General features: G+C 35.1%; 1 protein-coding gene across 1 annotated transcript; it reads left to right on the top strand.

The window, feature by feature from the left end:
• LOC100515394 (UDP-glucuronosyltransferase 2C1) lies at window positions 124-23,277 on the top strand. Its single transcript, XM_003129067.4, has 6 exons — window positions 124-982; window positions 5,766-5,914; window positions 9,066-9,197; window positions 15,768-15,855; window positions 17,213-17,432; window positions 22,766-23,277. Exons 1-6 carry the CDS (start codon window positions 262-264, stop codon window positions 23,043-23,045), a joined length of 1,590 nt encoding a protein of 529 aa, XP_003129115.1. The 5' UTR covers window positions 124-261; the 3' UTR covers window positions 23,046-23,277.

Raw genomic sequence — 23,429 nt, 5'->3', positions numbered from 1 at the left:
ATTTATTGTGATGTACTCTAAAAGACGTTTGGGATCTATCATCCTGAGTATTTATTTCCTAATGCAGTGTATTGAGTTCATCAACCTTTTTTTTTCCTTCAAAACAATTTGTACTTCATTTTAATCTTTAACTTAAAGATGACACTTCAAAGTTCAGTGCCATCTACTACAAATTGATTGGGAGGGTCAAAGCGAGGTTTTTGGATTTTGAGTTTCATGCACTGGGTTTAAGACCAGATTTCGTTTGAGCAAAAGTTAATCATGAAGACTGTGAAAGGCTTCTGCATCCTTTTCATGCTGCATCTATGCTTCTTTGACTCTGCAAGAACTGGGAAAATACTTGTATGGCCTGTGGATTTTAGTCACTGGATTAATTTAAAAGTTATTCTGGAAGAACTCCAAGTTCGCGGGCATGAAATAACCATCCTAGTACCTTTACCAAATCTTCTCCTTGATCATACTAAGATTCCTTTTAATGCGGAGATCCTCCAACTTCCAATAACGAAAGAAACTCTTATAGAGGAGCTCAATATCATTCTCTATACAGCTTCTTTTGAACTGCAGAATCTCTCATGGTGGAACATGCAAGTAGAACTGACAAAAATAGTAAAGAGGTTTTCATTAACAGGCAAAAGGGTATGTGACAGCGCTGTCACAAACAAGGAGTTACTCAACAGGCTACAGGCAGCAAAGTTTGATGTCTGTATTGCTGACCCTTTAAGCTTTTGTGGGGAGCTGCTGGCTGAGCTCCTCAGTATTCCATTTGTATACACGTTTCGGTTTTCCTATGGTTATGTCTTGGAGAGATCGTGTGCTGGACTTCCTATGCCTTCTTCTTATGTTCCTGGCAGCATGTCAAGACTGACAGACAAGATGACTTTTATGCAGAGACTGGAGAATTGGTTATTGTATACCATAAGTGATGTGCTGTATTCATACTATGTATTTCCAGAGTGGGATGAGTATTACAGCCAAGTTTTAGGTAAGAGAAATTTTCATATAATAAGGATTCTTATATCTTATGAAAAACGTAAGTATTTATCCAATTGTATGAAAACTTTCAACAGATATTAGGTGAGAATCTGACTTCCTCTTGCTAAACTCTTTGGAGTAAAAATAAAATAACACTTCATTTTTTCTTTTTTCTTTTTCTGTTTTGTTTAAGATGATTGAGTATCTATAGATATTTTTGGAGTGTCTAGAAAACTCAAATGTGACAGTGTGCTTAATTTCTATGACCTTGGATTACTCTTATTCTTTTATACACTTTTAGTTCTTTCTGATTAACTTGCTGTTTTTAGGCTTTCTTTTTGCATCCTATCAAGTCTTGGTTGATTGGTTGCCAGGCTAAGCATGTGATAAGCATGAAACTAGAAAATACATACATATAGCTTGGGTTCATCTGCTATTGTCTTCCAAAATTGAAACAAAAGAAAGATTTATTTTCTCTAAAGGGTCATATTTCCTGATTTTTAAATTTACACCATTGTTCTGCTCTTGTTGTTCTATTAAAAATTGTACTACAGGTCAATTAGTGAGCTTTGGTCCTGAGAATAAAGTGTTTTTTTCTATTTTAGTAATTTCATTTACACCTTCTTTTTTCTTTTTGCATAATTGATTTAAAAATTTCCATGTAATTCCATTAAGGAAATTTTGCATAAGAGATTAGTTATCTTTTTATGATTTTTATTCTTTCATTATAGTTGATTTAGAGTGTTCTGTCAATTTCTACTTTACAGCAAAGTGACCCAGTCATACATGTATATATTCTTTTTCTTACATTTTCATCCATCATGTTCTATCACAAGTGACTAGATATAGTTCCCTATGCTATACTGCAGGATCTCATTGCTTATCCATTCCAAATGCAATAATTTGCATCTATTAACCCCAGATTTCCAGTCCATCTCACTTCCTCCCCCTACCCCTCCCCCTTGGCAACCGTAAGTCTGTTCTCCAAGTCTGTGAGTTTCTTTTCTGTGGAAAGGTTCATTTTTGCTGTATATTAGATTATAGATATAACTGATATCATATGGTATTTGTCTTTCTCTTTCTGACTTACTTCACTTAGTATGAGAGTCTTTAGTTCCATCCATATTGCTATAAATGGCATTATTTTGTTCTTTTTATGGCTGAGTAGTATTCCATTGTGAATATACACCACATCTTCTTAATCCATTCATCTGTTAATGGACATTTAGGTTGTTTCCATGTCTTGGCTATTGTGAGCAGTGCCTCAATGAATATCTGGGTGCATGTATCTTTTTCAAGGAAAGTTTTGTCTGAATGTATGCCCACGAGTGGGATTGCTGGGTTATATTGTAGTTCTATATTGAGTTTTCTATTTGCAATAGTGGTTGCACCAATTTACATTCCCACCAACAGTGTAGGAGTGTTCCCTTTTCTCCACACCCTCTCCAGCATTTTTATTTGTGGACTTATTAATGATGGCCATTCTGACAGCTTGTACCTCATGGTAGTTTTGATTTGCCTTTCTCTAATAATCAGTGATGTTGAGCATTTTTTCATGTGCTTGTTGGCCATCTGTATATTTTTTTGGAGAAATGTCTATTCAGATCTTTTGCCCATTTTTCAATTGGTTGTTGGTTTTTTTGCTGGTGAGTTGTATAAATTGTTTGTGTATCTTGGAGATTAAGCCCTTGTCAGTTGTATCATTTGAAACTATTTTCTCCAATTCCATAGATTGTCTTTTGGGGTTTTTAATGGTTTCCTTTGCTGTGCAAAATCTTGCCAGATTGATTAGGTCCCGTGGGTTTATTTTTGGTTTTATTTCTGTGGCCTTGGGAGACTGACGTAAGAAAACGTTTGTACAGTTGATGTCAGAGAATGTTTTGCCTATATCCTCTTCTAGGAATTTGATGGTATATTGTCTTACTTTTAAGTCAAGCCATTTTGAGTTTATTTGAGTTTATTTCCATATAATTTTGTTAAGGAAATTTTGCATAAGAGATTAGTTATCTTTGAGAAAGCAGTATCCTGCTGACATTATTTAGTTTTTTGAGGTCTTATTTATATACAACATTGTATTTGTTTCAGATTTTGACAAAAAGTAATCAATAGTCAACCTAAGAAGGAAATGAAAAATTTGACTTAAGCCCACCTGAGGGTTATAATCCTGAAGAGAGTCTGTTGGGAAGCTCTGAAGAATGTTCTGCGCATTAGAAGTCAAAGCACAGTTATATAATTTCTTGAGGGCAAGGGTTATTCATCAAAGATTTATACAGCCAAGCAATATATTGGCATTTATATGCTCCAAAAATGTCAGCAGTGTGTCACTGTGACCCCTTAAGGAATTAAGGAAGAAATGTTATATCATAAAACACCTTGCTGGCTCCAGGAAGAAATTGTTTCCATATGCTGCTAGTGTAGCCCGAAAAAGACAAAAAAAAAGTTTTTTAATTTAAAAATTAAATTTTTTTTGGTCTTCTTTGTCTTTTCTAGGGCCGCACCCATGGCATATGGAGTTTCCCAGGTTAGGGGTCTAATCGGAGCTGTGGCTGCCAGCCTATGCCAGAGCCATAGCAATGCCAGATCCAAGATGCGTCTGCGACCTACACCACAGCTCACGGCAATGCCAGATCCTTAACCCCTGAGCAAGGACAAAGATTGAACCCGAAACCTCATGGTTCCTAGTCGGGTTCATTAACCACTGTGCCACGACGGGAACACCAAAAATTCTTTTTTAAATTAAAAAATCCATTGTCAAGACCCATGTCAAGAAGTATTTCCCTTTCATTTTGGTCTAGAAATTTTACGGATTCAGGTCTTACATGTAAGTTTTTAAATCATTTCGGGTTAATTTCTGTAGTGCAGTAAGATTGGGGTCTACTTTCTTTCTCATGCATATGAATATCCAATTTTTTTAGCAAGAATTATTTAAAAGACTGTCTTCTTCCATTGACTATTTCTGGCTCCTTTGTGAAATATTAATTGACTATATATGCATGGGTTTATTTTTGGGCTCTTGGTTCTGTTCCTTTGGTCCATGTGTCTGTTTTTATTCCTTTACCATATGGTTTTGATTAGTACAGCTTTATAATTGCATGAAATCAGAAAGTATGGTATCTCTGAGTTTGTTCCTTTTTTTCAGGACTTCTTTGGCTATTTGAGGTCTTTTGCAGTTCCATACGAATTTTAAAATTATTTTCCCTGTTACTAATTTTAACAGATGTATGTCTAAAATCCTATCATTAGTACAAATTAATTTCTTAAAAATTTTTTAAAAGTGTTTTATAGTTATGACATTTGTTTTATATAACCACTTCTATTTTCCTTCTTTTGGGTATTTGTTCTAAATTTCCTATGAGAAATTATTTCTTCAATAACTCACAGTCAACATGAGGGCTTCTAAATGAAGTATGCTGCCTGAGAAAGCAAATGAGTATTCAATGGCTGATGTCAATAAGGTTCTAAAATGGAATACGTGCTGAGTATGAAACTGGATTTTGTCATTCAAACTCCTAAATTGCTAAGATTTACTTGTGATCTCTCATGCAGATATATTGTCCTGGTCAGTTCAAAATCCCTCAGTTTCTAACCAAACCTTAGCTTACTTCGGACATCAAAGTGAATTCTCAAAAAGCCGTATGAAGAAAAACCATATAGCTATGGTTTCCTCATAGCAGTGAAACTGAATTATGTATTCAAAAGGACTCCAAACTCTGGATAAGCTTCCTTAGACCCCCATAGTTGAACAGAATTTATAAATGAACCTCTGGCTTTATTAATTTAATTCAGAATCACTAATTTGAGTTCTTATTCTGTTAATGTTCGCTTGGTCACCTCTTGAGTTGAAAGGTACTCCTGTGTACTGTTTGTCAGCAAAATATGTCAAAATAGCAAATATTTCACCAATAGATTATTATGCAGTGCTGTATCTTCACAAAGAAGATAAAATACGGTAAGATAGGAAATTTCATTTTCTCTACCAAAGGAAATAATCACTATACAATTCTTTCAAAGGTAGTCAGGATGTACTTGTTGTTGTGGCAGCACACATGAAAACACTAGAGAAAAAAGATGGATAAATTATGAAAGCTCTTTTTTAGGGTAACTAGAAGTTTTTGGAGCAACAAGGATTATATAAATTAAAATTCCAGAAGAGCAGATGACTCTCCCATAGCAAGGAGAGGATGACTGGTTGAGTTTCTTGTTCCTTGCTAGGAGCATGTGCCCATTCTGAGCGTGGAGTAGGGCTCAGGCTTAGTTCAAATAGAAAGGCTCTGTTGACAGAGAGAAAACAACAAGCTATGACTTTGTTCCATACTTAAATCAGTATTTGGTTATTAGTAAACTTACCGTTACATACTCTTGGAAGGAAAAGGTCAATTCATGTAATATGGGTTATATAGGCCTAGTATTGGTATTAATGATTTTTCTTATAAAGTTAATGAAGAAACATTTCACTTTTAAAATATCAGTTTGGGAGTTCCCGTCGTGGCGCAGTGGTTAACGAATCCGACTAGGAACCATGAGGTTGCGGGTTCGGTCCCTGCCCTTGCTCAGTGGGTTAATGATCCAGCGTTGCCGTGAGCTGTGGTGTAGGTTGCAGACGCGTCTCAGATCCCCGTTGCTGTGGCTGCTCTGGCGTAGGCCAGTGGCTATAGCTCCGATTAGACCCCTAGCCTGGGAACCTCCATGTGCTGCGGGAGCGGCCCAAAGAAATAGCAAAAAGACAAAAAAAAAATAAAAATACAATAAAATATCAGTTTGTTTTCTTTCTGTCATTCTTCATTTCTATTCAGGAAAACCTACCACATTATGTGAGACTATGGGAAAAGCTGAAATGTGGTTGATTCGAACCTCCTGGGATTTTGAATTTCCTTACCCTTCCTTGCCTAATTTGGAATTTGTTGGAGGACTGCACTGCAAGCCCGCGAAGCCCTTACCTAAGGTCATTAAATGTGCTTTTTATTTTTCTTTTTTGAGTATTTATCTTTTGAAATGATTTCTAGCTTATTATTGATAGTGTTTGATCCTAAAACTGAAAACATGGACACAGAAATTAATGTCCATTATTCTCTTAGACTAGTATACTATAATAAGTAGGTTAGTAGCTTTCATTTTGTTTTATGTATTATTATCTGATTGAAATAGTCCTCAGTATTTTCTTATTCAGAATTCATCCATTATTTATGAAAATGTATTTTTCTACATAAATTTTAAAATATGTTCCAGTATCTTAAGAAATCTGTTCTATAATTGAAAATAAATAAACTGTGCTATAGAGATTGATAGCTTTACATGTTAAGTCAATCCATCTATAAACATAGTCTAATGGTTAATTTTACGTGTCAGCTCTCTTGGATCATGAACCCATCTCTTTAGCCAAACATTACTCTGGAAGTTTCCATGAGGGCATTATTTGAATGACATTAATATTTAAATATGTGGACCCTGAGCAAAAAAAATGTTTTCTATTATGTGGGTAAGCCTCATCCAATTAGTTGAAGACCTGAATAAAACAAAAGACTCAATTCTCCCAAGCAAAAAGAATTTTGCTGGTAGACAGCCTTCAGACTTGAATTACAACAGTGGCTCTTTTCTGAGTCTCCAGCTTGATGGTCTATTCTGCAGATTAAATTTGTCAGCCTCCATAATCATGTAAGCCAATTACTTAAAATAAATCTCTTCCCTGGCTTTCAATTTCAAGCCTTACAATGCATTTTCTTGTCTTATGCAATTGACTTCGTTTTGTTAGTAGCAAAAATAGGATGAAAATATTTCCTTTTACTTAACCATTATTAACTATACTACTTTTATTTGGATGCAAAGCCATATATTTCTATTATATTACTTTCATCCTCAGAATATACATTATAAATATTTATGCCTTATTTATCTGATCAGGAATTTTATATGGCTACCTCATTTCTAAATCTGTTTGTAGAAGCTTATACAAAGATAAATATAACAAATAAAAAAAAAATCAAAGTTTAGAAAAGAGAACAAAGTAAATATACCAAAAGTATGTCATTACACTGACCATAATTTAGCAGAAAAGTGAAAGATAATCGTATTGGCATCCAAAGCTAAAGGTGAAGTAAAGCAACAGCACTATTTCATTTAAGACGGAAATCAAATGTTCTTCCTTTGGAGCATTGTGGAGAGGGTGTTGGAAGCCAATAAAGAGTGAAAATGATCACTGGCTTTACAATCCACAAGTTTAACTTAAAATTTGGCTCTGCCAACTACGGCTGTGTAGCTTTGGGCAAATTACTTAGTCTTACTGAAATAGCTTTCTCATTTTCAAATGTATACATATCTCTTAAGGTTACCATATATAAGCTAAATGATACATGTAACAGAAGATAACATGTAGTAAATAATTTGTAAACACACACACACACACACCTCAAACATCCTGAAAAGTAATGTGCAATTTAAATAATTTTTTGACTTTTTTATTAAAGTATAGTTGATTTACAATGTTATGCCAATTTCTGCTGTACAGCAAAGTGACTCAGTCACATGTTTTATATATATACACACACACATATGTTATACATATATATGTATTTTTTTTAAGTATATATAATTTTCCACCATCATGGTCTACCCCAGGAGATTGGAAATAGTTCCATGTGCTATACAGTATGACATGGTTGTTTATTCATTCTAAATGTAATAGCTTGCACTTATTGGGCCACTTCCGCGGCATATGTAAGTTCCAGCTATCTAATCGACTGTGGCCTACGCCAGCCACAGCACGCAATCCAGCCGTCTGCGACCTACACACAGCTCACCAAGTAACCCACTGACAAGGCAACGAACCGCACCTCATAGTTCAACACCAAACTCCAGCCCATCCCACTCTCTCCCCACCTCCTCCTTGTCATCCACAGGTCTCTTTGTTCTCCATATCTTCGTGTCTGTTTTATAGATAAGTTAATTTGTGCCATATTTTAGATTCCACATATAAGTGATATCATATAGTATTTGGTATTTGTCCTCTTTCTGACTTACTTCACTTAATATGATTAAACTCTAGTTACATCCATGTCACTGTAAAATGGCCTTATTTTTTTCGTTTTTATGGTTGAGTCTCATTACATTGTTAATAAGTATCACATCTTCTTAACCTATTCGTCTGTCAATGGAAATTTAGATCGTTTCCATGTCTTGACTATTATGAATAGTGCTGTAATGAACATAGGAGTGCATGTATCTTTTTGAATTATAGTTTTGTCCAGGTATATGCCCAGAAATGGGATTTCTGCATCATATGGTAATCCTATTTTTAGTTTTCTGAGGAACCTCTGTATGGTTTTCCATAATAGTTTAACAATTTACATTCCCACCAAGAGTTTAGGAGCGTTCCCTTTTCTGCACACCCTTTCCAGCATTTATTATTTGTAGACTTATTAAAGATGGCCATTCTGACCAATGTGAGGTGGTATTTTGTTGTGGTTTTTTTTTCATTTCTCTAATAATTAGCAATATTGAGCTTCCTTTCATGTCCTTTTTTATGGTTTCTTTGTTGTGCAAACTTATAAGTTTGATTAGGTCTCATTTGTTTATTTTTGTTTTTATTTCTATTTCCTTGGGAGACTGACCTGATAAAACATTAAATCATTTTTAATTTTCCTAGTAACCGAAGATTTTAGGTCCTATCTTATGCTATGAAATAATTAATATATGAATAAACAGAATTATTCTAATAATTCAGTCACATTGAGAAAACTGTGTGACTATCTCATTCTTGGTTTTGGGGTTTTTTGGTTTTTTTTTTTTTTTTTTTTTTTGGCCTTTTAGGACCTTACGGTATATGGAAATTCCCAGGCTAGGGGTCCAATCAGAGCTGCAGCTGCTGGCCTACACCACAGCAATAGCAACTCAGGATCTGAGCTATGTCTGTGTCCTACACCACAGCTCATGGCAACACCAGATCCTTAACACACTGAGCAAGGCCAGGGACCAAACTCGCTTCCTCATGGATCCTAGTCAGCTTTGTTACCACTGAACCATGACAGGAATTCCCACTATCTTATTCTTGTAACTATAAACTTTCAAATTACAAAGACTGTTTTCTGTCTTCTTCACAGGAGTTAGAAGAGTTTGTTCAAAGCTCTGGAAAAGATGGAGTCATTGTGTTTACTTTGGGGTCAATGATCAAGAACCTCACAGAAGAAAAGTCTAATATGATTGCATCAGCCCTTGCCCAGATTCCACAGAAGGTCAGGTAACCTTATTTTTGAGGGGCAGGTATTTTAAAATCCATGAAGAGCTCCTTAGAAGTGTACTTCAAAAATGTAGGGAAAGCTATTGGTATTGTTAGTGTCAATTTAACAGAACTATAAAGAAAATGTATAAATCTTAAAAGGGATATTTGATTGTTGCTTTAAACCTGGCATTACCAACAGAAAAATGTATATTGCAGTATTTTCTTTAAATAATGAGCTAAAACTTAATCATTCAGTGCTGTTAAACAGTCAACTTTTTGCCTAGGTTTTAAAGTCTCCTGTAATCTAACCTTGTTTGGTTGTTCTTTTTTTTTTTTTTAAATCTGAGGCAAATAAACAAGTTACAACCAACATGACAGAGAATAAAGTTCAGATATACAAAATTTTAGCCTTGATTCACAGGATGCTTTGGGAGTATATTTTCTTTTAATTAATAATTTTGAAACTGGCCCTAGTTGATCCTAGAACTGAGAATTTAGATTCTGGAAATAATCCTAAATAATTATTCTTCCATTTAAATAGCTAACACTTTACGCAGTAAAAGATTTGTGCAGTTCACTCTAAGATTTCCCACAAACTTTTAATTGTTTAATTAATATAATTATAGCTTATGACTGAGTGAGGTTGTTCTTAAACAACAACGGATAAATTTTCTCTAGCTTCAGTTAAAGTAGAAAATTACAGCAACTTTAAGTTCCAAATGGTTATGATAATTATTGTATTTATATACAAATTGCTTTCAAAATTTTTTTGTCAAAGCAGCATCCATTTAAATGTTTTATCTATAAAGCATCTTCAAAAATATTGGATTTTCCACTGCATTAAAATACAATGCTTAAAGATGACATCAAGGTAAAGTTGGAAGCACCAATATCTGTCTACCTAAATAAAATTGTACAAGCAGAAACTGTCCTCATGTAACCATACTGGAACTTGTAAGTCTGTATGAGCACTTTTAACTTGCAGGGGAAAAAGCAAACCACTAAATTGCAGTTAATTCTGGTCAATCTCAGCCCTTTAGCAGAGCAGTAGCTTCAAAATTTCCATCACCCAACCTGATGGCAGCCAACATTGCTGTGGAGCTGGTGTGGGAAATAAAGACCTTATCCTCCAAATATTGGGGTTCACCATTCTATTTGCTGATTACTGTCCTTGATCACTGAAGTGTAGGCAGAGAAATTGGAAACGGTTGTTTCAGTCCTCATTAGCAGAAGCAACTTCCAGGGGTTTTAATGGTTAAACAGTATTTTTTCTTTTTTCTTTTTTTTCCTTTTTCTCCATTTGGACCCAGACATCAAAGAAATAGCCCAATTACAGGAAAAAAAAAGGAAAGAAAGAAAATTCACATTAAATGGAATTTAGAAAGTTATGCACATTTCCAGCGAAAGACACAGGCTCAAAAAAATGGCTGAAACACTTAAATATACGACAGGACACCATCAAACTCCTAGAAGAAAACATAGGCAAAACACTCTCTGACATCAACATCATGAATATTTTCTCAGGGCAGTCTCCCAAAGCAATAGAAATTAGAGCAAAAATAAACCCATGGGACCTCATCAAACTGAAAAGCTTTTGCACAGCAAAGGAAACCCAAAAGAAAACAAAAAGACAACTTTCAGAATGGGAGAAAATACTTTCACATGATGCCACAGACAAGGGCTTAATCTCTAGAATATATAAGCAACTTATACAACCCAACAGCAAAAAAGCCAATCACCCAATGGAAAAATGGGCCAAAGACCTGAATAGACGTTTCTCCAAGGAAGATATACAGATGGCCAGCAAACACGTGAAAAAATGCTCAACATCGCTGATTATAAGAGAAATGCAAATCAAAACTATCATGAGATACCACCTCACACCAGTCAGGATGGCCATCCTTAATAAGTCCACAAATAACAAGTGCTGGAGGGGGTGTGGAGAAAAGGGAACCCTCCTGCACTGTTGGTGGGAATGTAAACTGGTACAGCCACTATGGAGAACAGTTTGGAGATACCTTAGAAATCTATACATAGAACTTCCATATGACCCCGCAATCCCACTCTTGGGCATCTATCCAGACAAAACTCTCCTTAAAAGAGACACATGCACCTGCATGTTCATTGCAGCACTATTCACAATAGCCAGGACATGGAAACAACCCAAATGTCCATCGACAGATGATTGGATTCGGAAGAGGTGGTATATATACACAATGGAATACTATTCATCCATAAAAAAGGATGACATAATGCCATTTGCAGCAACATGGATGGAACTAGAGAATCTCATCCTGAGTGAAATGAGCCAGAAAGACAAAGATAAATACCATATGATATCACTTATAACTGGAATCTAATATCCAGCACAAATGAACATCTCCTCAGAAAAGAAAATCATGGACTTGGAGAAAAGACTTGTGGTTGCCTGATGGGAGGGGGAGGGAGTGGGAGGGATCGGGAGCTTGGGCTGATCAGACACAACTTAGAATAGATTTACAAGGAGATCCTGCTGAATAGCATTGAGAACTATGTCTAGATACTCATGTTGCAACAGAAGAAAGGGTGGGGGAAAAACTGTAATTGCAATGTATACATGTAAGGATAACCTGACCCCCTTGCTGTACAGTGGGAAAATAAAAAAAAAAAGGAAAAAAAAAAGAATTGAGAAGAGCTAAATCTTTAACCAGAGAGAGTCTAATTTCTGGCAAAGATAAACCTATCAACAATCAAAAAAAAAAAAATCAAACCCTAAGCAAAAGAGTGAATCTGATTTCTGGAGTTAGAACATTATAAAAATCAGGAATTCCCATTGTAGCTCAGTGGGTTAAGAATCTGATTAGTATCCATGAGGATGCAGGTTCAGCCCCTGGCCTCACTCAGTAGGTTAAGGATCTGGCATTGATGCAAGCTGTGGCATAGGTCACAGATGCAGCTTGGATCCAGGATTGCTGTGGATTTCCTGTGGTGTAGGCCAACAGCTGCAGTTATGATTTTCCCCCTAGTCTGGGAACTTGCATATGCCACAGGTGTGGCCCTGAAAATAAAAAATAGAAAAAATAAAAAAGAACCTTATAAAAATCGAAAGTATGGTTCTCAGCAAATATCATAAGGCATACAAAGTTAAACCAAATATTACCCAATCAAAGGAACAAAATAAAGTGAGGGGAAACCATTCCTAAGGAAAACTGGATTTTAGAATTATTGGAAAATGCCTTTAAAACCACTGCCTTAAAGATGCACAAAGGACTAAAGGAAGATAATAATAAAGAGAACATGATGTAGAAACAAAATGAAAAGCTGATAAAGAGGGAGATGTATTTTAAAATAACCAAAAAAAATGGAGCTAAAAATTACAATAATTAGGTGTTCTCTCTGTGGTACAGTAAGTTAAAGATCCAATGTCATCTCTGTAGTGGTGCAGGTTTGATCCCCACCCTGGTGCAGCAGGTGAATGATCCAGCATTGTTGCAGTTATGGTATAGGTCATAGCTTCAGCTCAGATTCAGTCTTTGGCCAAGATACTTCCATATACCATGGGTGCAGCTATAAAAATTACAATAACTAAAATGAAAAATTTACCTCAGGGGTTCCAAATCAGACATGAGCAGGCAGAAGAATCAGCAAACTTTAATAAAAGATATTGAATTTATCAAATTGGGGGAAGAGAAAGAACAATAAATGAATAAAAATGAACAAAGCCTAAGAACTTGTGGGACATGACCCTGTGCATGAGCATATACACTGTGGTAATCTCAGAAAGAGAGAAATAAGCAGAGAAGATATTTAAAGAAATAATGAGAGTTATCTTATAGAGCATTGAGTCAGGGATCTGGTGTTGTCACAGCAGTGGCCTAGGTCACTGCTATGGCATAGGTTCAATCCTTAGCCTTGGAACTTCCACTTGTCATGGGTGCTGTCCAAAAAAAAAAAAAAAAAAAAAAGAGAGAGAGAAAGAAAAAGAATGAAAGAAAGAATCTTAAAATATTCAAAACTTAATGAAATACATGAATCTATAAATCCAAGAAGCTTAGTGAAAGTCAATAGACTAAAATCACAGCAACATAGACAAAGACATATCAGAAGAAAATTGTGGAAAGCCAAAGACAATGAGAAGATCTTGAAAGCAGCAAAAAAGAAGAAATTCATCATATAAAAGGTATCTTCAGTAAGATGATCAGCAAATTTTTCATCAAAACCTGAAGTACAGAAAGTTGATAAATTCAGTTCAAAGTGCTGGAAAAAAATTAACTGAGAATTTTATCAGGCAAAATTTCCTTCAAAATGAAGTAATTAAGAGATTCCCTGATAAACAAAAGCTGAGGGATATTATTACCATTATGTTTTCCTTGTAAAAATTGCAAAAGTAAGCCTTTCTGGCTGAAATGAAAGGCTGTTAGACAGTAACACAAAATCATATGAAGAAATAAAGGTCTTCAGTAAAAGTAAAGACAAAAGTAATTTTAAGAGCCAGTAATTTTGGTCATAACTCCAATTTATTTTAATTTCCATAATAATTTAAAAGAAAATGCATAAAAATTATTAATTTATGCAATTAAGAATATACAGTATAAATATGTAATTTATGATATCAATTACAGAAAGAGTTGGATGGAGATATAAAGGAGCAGAGTTTTTGTACGCTTTGAAGTTAATGATCAATAGATCAAAGAATAAATCTCGAGAGCAATTAAAAATACATTTTTTAATGAAAACACAAGGGATCAAAACAAGAGATGCAGAGAAAGCAGGCCTCAGAGGGAAATTTGTAGCTATATGCGCCTACATTGTAAAAGAAGAAAGATCTAAAAATCAGTAATATTAAAGAAATATACAAAGAAGACAAAGTAAATCCAAAGCTTGCAGATGGTCAGAAATAATGAAGATTAGAGCAGAGATAGACAAAACAAAAGATAAAAAAAAAATAGGAAAAAAATCAATCCAAAAGCTGGTTCTTTGAAAAAATCAGCAAAATTATCAAAACTTTAGCTAAACTGGCAAAGATTTTTTAAATGAGTAGATGCAAATAATTAAAATGAGAAATGACCCTGTGGAGATTCCTAATGGCTTTCCAGAGATTAAAAGTGTTACAAGAAAATAAGATGAAAGTGTAGCCAAGATGGAAGAGTAGGAAGACCCTTAGTTTACCTGGCACACCAAAAGAGCAATGATTTTACAAAGCAACTATTGATAAGAAACACCAGAAGATGAGTAAAAGAGACATTGATATCCACATACAAGAGAATGAAGTTGAACACTTACCTTATAATATATACCAAAATTCATTCAAAATATATGAGACTTAAACTTTAGAAGTAAAGCTATAACATTTTTACAAGAAAATCCTAAGGAAAAACTTCATCACATTAAATTTGGATATGATTTCATAGGTGAGACACCAAAAGCACAAGTAGAAAAAAAAAATAAATTGGACTTTATCAAATGAAGAATTTTTGAACATCAAAAAGTACTACCAAGAAAATGAAATACAATGTACAGATTGTGAAAAAAAACTGAAAATTATATATGATAAAAAATGAATGTGTACAATACATAAAGAACTCCTACAGTTCAACAATAATAACAAAAACCGAATTGAAAAATGGTAAAGTACTTGAACAGGAGTTCCTCCAAAAAAGACATGAAAATCAAAATCACATGAAAAGATGTTCAATATCATTTATCACTTAGGAAAGTCAAAATCACATGAAAAGATTTTCTATATAATTAATCACTTAGGAAATGCAAATCAAATTGCAGAGAGATAACAGCTACTATCGGGGGGAAAAAAAGGAAAATGACATGTTGGTGAGATTATAGAGAAGTTGGAACTTGTGTATTGCTGGGCAAAATGCAAAATGATGCATCTGCTGTGGAAAAAATTTTTGTAGTTCCCCAGAGAGTTAAAATGGAGCTATCATATGATACAGAAATTCTCCTCCTGGGTATATATCAAAAGCAATTGAAATCGTGGGTTCAAACAGATATTTGTACATCAATGTTCATAGCAACATTATTCACAATACCAAAATGAAAGGATAAAGAGATTGTTTTGTGTATATATATATATACACACACATAGAGATAGAGAGAATGTAGAATTATTCAGCCTTAAATAAAAGGTAAGTTCTGGTATGTTACAGCATGTATGAACCTTGAAGACATAATGCTCGTGGATTAATGCTAAGTCAGAAAAAGACAAAGATGATATGATTCCACTTATATCGGATGTCTAGAGTAGTCACAGTTATGGAAACAGAAACTAGAAATTGTTACCAAGGGATAGGGAGTGATGAGATGATCAAGCTATTGCTTAATGATGCAGAGTTTATTTAGGGATGATGAAAATATTTGTGGTATAGGTAGTCATGATGGTTATACAACATTACGGATTATTTAATGGCACTAAATGCTATACTTACAATACTTTAAAATGATAAATATCAATATTCACTTAGGGCCTCAATTTGCTCCTGTGTTACCTGGAGGCATTGAACTAGATTAATTCCATAATTAACTTCTTCCTTCCAAGAGGATGTGTTCTAAAAATCTTCTAATAGAGTAAAGGCCTTTATCTTTACAGGTTCTGTGGAGGTACACAGGGAAGAAACCAGAAACATTAGGAGCCAATACTCGGCTGTATGAATGGATTCCACAGAATGATCTTCTTGGTAAGAGCAAAGAGAAGAAAAGTAATGGAACTAAATGAGAGATAATTTGAATGATTACTCAATAACAAATAAATCCTAGAAATTAATTTCAAAATAAGCAAAAAAAAAACCCCACAAACTTTTATGTCTTTTTCCCATTTATTCTGGAGTGCAATAAAGAAAAAATTATTCATGATACTTGTTACAGATTGTAAGACAAGCTTTATTCAAGACTATCATGAGAAACATAATTTCTACTGCAATGGACATTTACAGTATGACATAGAGATTGGGCTCAACTTTTAGGGCAAAAAGGAAAAGTGAGAAATTTATAGCCAAAGAGAAGAGAGTGGGGTTCACCGGATTGAAAATTACTAGGAAATGTCAGGGACAAAGGAACAGCCTGACAAAATCAACTTAGATTTTACTGAAGGCAGGCTATGGTGATCAACATCACTCGAGGGAAAGTGAAGGATGAGCCAACAGCCATAAAGGGGATCAGATAGCGGGGCCCAGAGAATCTAGCTCAACTGCCTTAGTAGGGTGTTTATAAAACTGGGCAATGCAGAGGTAAAGAAGCTCCAAAATCAGAGCCTTGTTGAGAAGGGTATTCAGAGGATTCTGACTAGAGTTTGGTCAAGGATAGGATCTTTGTCAAGCTCTGAGAAAAATACGGAATATATAATTGTTCTATTTATGATATAGTTTCTCCTTCCTCAGAATCAGAGTCAAGGAAAGTACCTTTACATCAGGCTCTCATTAACTTTTATATGGAATATTGAAGCACCTTCTTAACCCTGTGTATGTATTTTCTTCCACTTCTCTTTTCCCCATAGTAACTATTTGAAAAAAAAAATCAGGTAAACTATCTCACCACCTATAATATTATAAGTGGCTCCATATTACTATAAAATTATGTGCAAAATCCCATTTTCTTAAACAGAGTACTTCATGAACTTGACTTTGTCTCTCTTTCTAGCCCATTATGCCAGTATTCTCACACTGAAACCTTGCACACCTCAGCCTTCCCTCTCCACCTGCACAAACACTTGGTTATGTCAATCCCTCCATTCCTTTTAACTAATGTATTCTCACCCCAATAACTTGTCCAGTGGCAAATATTCTTCATAATATACTCTGCAGGAACCTTCTCCATTGTATGTGGGATGACTTAATTGCCAGAATCACTAATTGTTGCTTAGCCCATAATAATTAATTGCTACTTTCTTTAGTGCCTATAATAATTTATAAATGGCCTCATGGCACAGAATTATATAGAAGATGCCACCTAATTGAATTAATGAGTTATACAGGTGTCATGATTTTCCGTTTCTGAAACTCTAAAAACTTAAAATAATGATATATTTTTTCTCTTTAGGTCATCCCCAAACCAGAGCTTTTATTACTCACTGTGGAACCAATGGGATCTATGAAGCTATTTACCATGGGATCCCTATGGTGGGAATTCCCATGTTTGGTGATCAGCATGATAATATTGCTCGTCTAAAAGCTAAAGGGGCAGCTGTTGAATTAAACTTGCACACAATGACGAGTTCTGATCTGCTTAATGCTTTGGAGGCAGTTATTAACAACCCTTCGTAAGTATAGGGTATATTATTTTCTCAGAAGCATCTTGTATTTTAAAAGAGTAATCAGTTTCATTAATTTTAAGTTGATTACTTTTACATAGCATAGATAATATCAAATAAGATTTTTTATACTTCTTAAATTTTATGAAGCTATTTTGTCACTTAGCATTACTGGGCAATAATTGCAACCTCAAAGAAATATTAAATTTATTTAAAGAAACCAAGCTAGTGCTAAAGAGACACAAATATTTTCATTGGTAATACTTATTGTTCATTAAAAATTGCTGGTATCACTGCTATAAAAATTTAGGCAATATGACAAAAACACGGCAAAGTAAAAATGAAAAATCACTTAACTCTCCTCATGTAGCTACAACCAACTATTAGCATAGAAATACCAGATACTTCTTTTGCTAATTTATAAATAGAAAAAAAAAATAGAAATAATTTTATAAAATGGAATCATGGTACTTGTTAATGTAAAAACTCCCATACTGGCATATTTTAATTTAAACCCAGAGAAAGGCAATGAAGTAAAAGTGAGAGATCAAGGAGTTCCCATCATGACTCAGTGGAAACGAATCTGACTAGTGTGCATGAGTATGCTGGTACAATCCTTGGTCTTGCTCAGTGGGTTAAGGATCTGGCACTGCCATGAGCTGTGGTATAGGTTGCAGACGTGGCTCTGTTATGGTATTGCTGTGGCTGTGGTGTAGACTGGCAGCTGTAGCTCTGACTTGACTCCTAGCCTGGGAACCTAGGAACTTCCATATGCTGCGGGTGCAGCACTAAAAAAACAAAACAAAACAAAACAAAACAAACAAAATAAATAAATAACTGAAAGATCCAAATGGAGACATAGAAGACCCCAGCCTCCCTGTCCCCTGACAAAGACCAGCAGTTAGAAAGCTGCCCATGAACAAAAACATCTCTGAGAGAGGTCTGAAACTGAAGACCACTTTAAAATTTTTAGCAACACAGTAGAAGGAAAAAACTGAGAATAATTGCATAAGAACAGGATGAAGACAGCTTTATTTTATCTTCATCGTCCCCAAGATAGCATTGCTTATATGCAAGGGAGCATTGCTTACATCCAAGAGAGAGCTTCTCAGCTAGAAAGAATTCCTCACTAGGAAAGGAAGAGTGAGCTGAGTGGCCAATTTTTAAGGCCTTTGGGGACACAGAAATAGAAAAACCAATCCTAAATTTGTATGAAACCACAAAAGATCACAAACAGCTAAAGCAGTCTTGAGAATGAAGAATGAAGCTCGAGACATTCCACCTCCCCTTTAAAACTATGCTGCAAAACTGTAGTAATTTTAAAAGTATGGTGGCAGAGTTCCATTAAGGCTCAGCGGGTTAAGGATCTGGTGTTGTCATTGCAGTGGCCAGGGTAGCTCATGTGCCACAGGTTTCATCTCTGGCCTGAGAACTTCCACAGGTGTGACCAAAAAAGAAAAACAAAAAGTATGACAGTGACATAAAAATAAATGCATAAACCGATGGATAGGATTGAGAGCCCTGAAACAAACCCTCACATATTAAGTTAATTAATATTTGGAAAAAAAGCCAAGAATACTCAATAGGAAAAAGTTTATCTCTTCAATAAATGGTACTGGGGAAACTGGAATATGCAGGAGAATGAAATTCAGATCCCTGTAAGAAATCACTTACAAGAATTGACCAAAGATGGATTAAAGACTTAAATGTAAGACCTGAAACCATACAACATCGATAAGAAAGCACAGGACTAAAAGCTCCTTTACAAGGGTCTTGGCAACAGCTTTATGGCTATGACACCAACTGCACAAGGAACACATACAAAAATCACTAAGTGGGACTACATCAAATTTAAAAGCTTTTGCACAGCAAAAGAAATGATCTACAAAATGAAAAGCAACCTATAAAATGGGAGAAAATATTTATAAAGTACATATCTAAGAAGAGGTTAATACACAAAATAGATAACCCAGGAAACTCAATAGCAAAACATTTTTTAAAATGAGCACAGTTAACTTAGTATGTCTTTGTCCAACGAAGACGTACACATTGCCAACAAATACATGAAAAGAGTCTTGACATCACTAAGCATCAGGAAATTAAAATCAAAATCCCAGTGAGGTATCACCTCACACATCTTTGAATGGCCAACATCAAAATACAAGATATAACAAGTTTAGCAAGCACATGGAGCAAAGGGAACTCTAGTGCACTCTGGGTGGGAATGCAAATTGGTGCAGCCACTATGGAAAGCAATACGGAGGGAGGCTCCTCAAAAGATTAAAAATAGAGCTACTATCATATCCAGTACTCCCACTTCTGGGTATATGTCTAAAGGAAATTAAAATGGAATATTAAAAAGATACCTGCACTCCCATGTTCCTTGCAGCATCATTCACAATAACCAAGATGTGAATACACCTAAGTGTCTGAAAAGGGAGGGATAGAAAAAAAAGATATGGTATATGTATGTAATAAAGTATTCAGCAAAGAAAAAGAAGGAAATCCTGCCATTTGTGAAAATGGATCATTATGCTAAGTGAAATAAGTCAGATAGAGAAAGACAAATAGTACACAATATCGCTAATATGTGTAGTCTAAAAAGTCAGCTTACAGAAGCAGATATAAAGTGGTGTTTACTAGGGTCTAGGAGTTGGGGGAGTGAAGAGACTTTGGGAAAAGGGTATACATTTCAGTAATAAAATGAATATCTTCTATGGAATTTTGTTCAGTATGGCGATTAGCTGTGATAATAAACAAATTTTAAAATTCTCAACAATGGGGAGTTCCCACTGTGGCTCAGCAGCAACAAACCTGACTAATATCCTTGAGGATGTGGGTTTGATCCCTGGCCTTGCTCAGTGGGTTAAGGATACAATGGTGCTGTGAGCTGAGGTGTAGGTTCCAGATGCAGCTTGGATCCCCTGTTGCTGTGGCTGTGGTATAAGCCAGCAGCTATAGCTCCTATTTGACACCTAGGCTTGAAACTTTCATTTGCAGTGGGTGCAGCTCTAAAAAGCAAAAACAATACAAAACAAAACAAAACAAAGCAAAAAGAATGATTACATTTATTATGTTATTATATTTCATATAAACCAAATGCTTATATTCATGAAAAAGAAACAACATTAAAATTAAAAGAATTGCCAGTTGTATAAATTTTACTTTAATATCATATAAATTCTTACTAAAAATTTCAAAGAAACATATAAATAAATATTGACCTTAAAGGTTAAAATAATTTTTTAAATATTTATGATTCTTGTCAATATTGCATAACTTTTCACCATGAAATCACTTCTCAACTTTCTGTCCATGTCTCTTAAAATATCACATCTTAAATACTATTTTCTGATTTATCATTACAATATCATCAAAGTTTAGAACATACACATCTTGTCCATGACCACAATATCCAGTGTGATTTAGCCTCAGTTTTGTATTCATATGGATGTGATGATGCGCTTTGCATTTTACCCTAGTGTTTCTATTGCTGAAGGAATTTCTCTTTCACATGCTGTTCAACTATTTTCTACAATTTAATATTTTGTACGTTTCATGAACGGAGATTCCACTTCGGCGTAAAAGAATAACCTCCCTCCTTCACCTCCTTCACAAATCCAAGGAAACCCTTCTTCTGCCGGGGTCCCACCCCGGCAGTCAGGGGGATGTCCCGAAGAGGAGGGGCGGCAGGCACAGGAAGAATAATGGAGACGCAGACACTCTCGAGTAGTGCTCAAGCAGTCTCAAATTTATTGGTGGACAACAGCGAATTATATAGGGGAAAATGCTAAAACTGACATAAACAATGGAAGATCAATATCTCAAAATTTTCCAAAAAACATAGGTAAACTTTTAAGATTAAAAAGCACATAATTTGGGTAAGTGCAGTCTAAAAGCATAAAACAGAATTGAACACCATAAAAGAGCAATCAAGCAGGAACTAGGAATCACATAAGCCAAACATGACCTTTGTAAAATCACAAATATATTGTTTTTTAGAACAATCATCTGATTATAAACCTAAAAACTATTTTATTTTAACTTTATTATTAATACATTTCTATACTTAAAATACTTAATTCAATAAATCAATAATTATCAATAACTACCTATAACTCCTAAAACTTACTTATTTACTTACTAAAAACTTAAAACAATTTTAACTAAATAACGCATACCAATATTATCTAAGATCTTGTGAAAAACAGAAGCCAAATCAGACACCCATTTGAATGTAGACAGTGGGGAGCTATTCTCCCGGAGGTAAGTTGGAGGTTTAGCAGGCAAAGATAATAAAAGTTAATAAATTCCTTTCTTGAGGTAAGGGACAGAGAGTTAGGTACAGTAAACAAAGCACAGATTGTTTACAAAAGAGCAGAAACTTAAAGGTATGTTTCCTCAGGCATAACGTCCTCTAGTTTCGGGGGTCTGGCAAGCCTGTTGTTTTGCAGCCCTTTCTTCAGAATATTCTGGACTTTGTCATCAGGCAGATTCCCTTCTTCAGAATCCCCTGGACTTTGTCATCAGGCAGATTCCCTTCTTCAGAGTCCCCTGGGCTTTGTCATCAGGTGGATTCCATTCTTGAAACTTGGCTCCCAGCATTCTTCTAAGTCAACCAGTCAAAACCTTAAACCAAAACCCTGCCTGGTCTTCTGTTCCTTAACAGAAGTTAGAAGGGTTAGGAGTCTAGCTATTGCCATTGTTCCATCTCACCACTGGCATTTGCATCCTTCTGTAGCTTGAATCAAAGATTCCAGCAGCTACTCAGTGTCAGGCGTTACTTCTTGCCCATAGGGTCACATGAAATTTTTTTTTTCTTCTGAAATGTCAGAGGCATGAAGATCACAGATCAAAGCCATTTCCAGCTACTGTTGAAAACTAGCTTCTCATTAACTCTAACACTCCAGACCTAACCTGGGGAAGTGTGGAGGGACAGGAGGAAGGTTCCTTTCTCATAGCCCTGCCCCTCAATGTGGCTTCCTCTCACTGTCATGTTCTCAATGCCACACTCACCAAATGAGACAAAATCCTGTCTCAGGTTACATCCCTATTTCTGAATCTAGAAAATGTTATTTCCAATTAGAAATTATTTCCTCCTCTACCTCCAATCATTTCTGAGACTATGAAACATCCAACAAATTCCAAGTGATAGGTAGCCATATATGGAAATATTTCAAGTAGTAACAAACTTTCATGTGTATTCTTTGCTCTTGGTGATGTCATTTATGAAAATTCATTATATAATTACATAGTATACTTTTATTAATATATAACAAAATTTTAAGTATATTGTGTTCATAATGAATTTTTCAAGTTGCTATCTATATATTCAATTTTAGCTATAAAGAAAATGCTATGAAGTTATCAAGAATTCACCATGATCAACCTATAAAGCCCCTGGACCGAGCAGTCTTCTGGATTGAGTTTGTCATGCGCCACAAAGGAGCCAAGCACCTGCGGCCAGCTTCCCACGACCTCACCTGGTACCAGTACCACTCTCTGGATGTGATTGGGTTCCTGCTGGCTTGTGTGGCAACTATTATATTTCTGGTCATTAAATGTTTCCTGTTTTGTTGTTCAAAGTTTGGTAAAACTGCAAAGAAGAAAAAGAGAGAGTAGTGGTTATTGTTGTCATTGTCATTTTAACAATTGAGCTGGAAGAATGTAGGATCCTTCTGAATTAATCCGGCCACTGATTTGAACAGATTCCTCTTCCAGGTTCTTTTCCCCTTTTCAGCTTGTCAGGTGAAGATCAAAGGCTCACCCCAAAAGAGGCTACATAATTTAGAATTGAGATTTAAAATAATCTGTTCTTATGATAAATAAATACATGGAATTTTCTACCATTAAAGTCTTGGTGCTTTTTTAAATTTCAGTTCCACAATCTGATATACTGTTTGAGGGCTTAGAAACATGATTAATTCTATTTTCAGTACCGATCATATTAGACATTTCCTTGATGTGTATCACAATTTTGGGGTCTACTATGTAATAATTATTGTG

This window comes from Sus scrofa, chromosome 8 (assembly GCF_000003025.6).
Source record: "Sus scrofa isolate TJ Tabasco breed Duroc chromosome 8, Sscrofa11.1, whole genome shotgun sequence".
NCBI lineage: Eukaryota > Metazoa > Chordata > Mammalia > Artiodactyla > Suidae > Sus > Sus scrofa.
The sequence above is the reverse complement of the archived record's forward strand: the minus strand, read 5'-3'. Positions and strand labels throughout refer to the sequence as shown.

Bases quoted from the DNA above. Each gene is read 5' to 3' on its own strand.
- LOC100515394 (XM_003129067.4), top strand. From the start codon at position 262: ATGAAGACTGTGAAAGGCTTCTGCATCCTTTTCATGCTGCATCTATGC. The intron at 983-5,765 runs GTAAGAGAAATT...ATTTCTATTCAG, and splicing joins GTATTACAGCCAAGTTTTAG to GAAAACCTACCACATTATGT. The intron at 9,198-15,767 runs GTCAGGTAACCT...TTATCTTTACAG, and splicing joins TTGCCCAGATTCCACAGAAG to GTTCTGTGGAGGTACACAGG.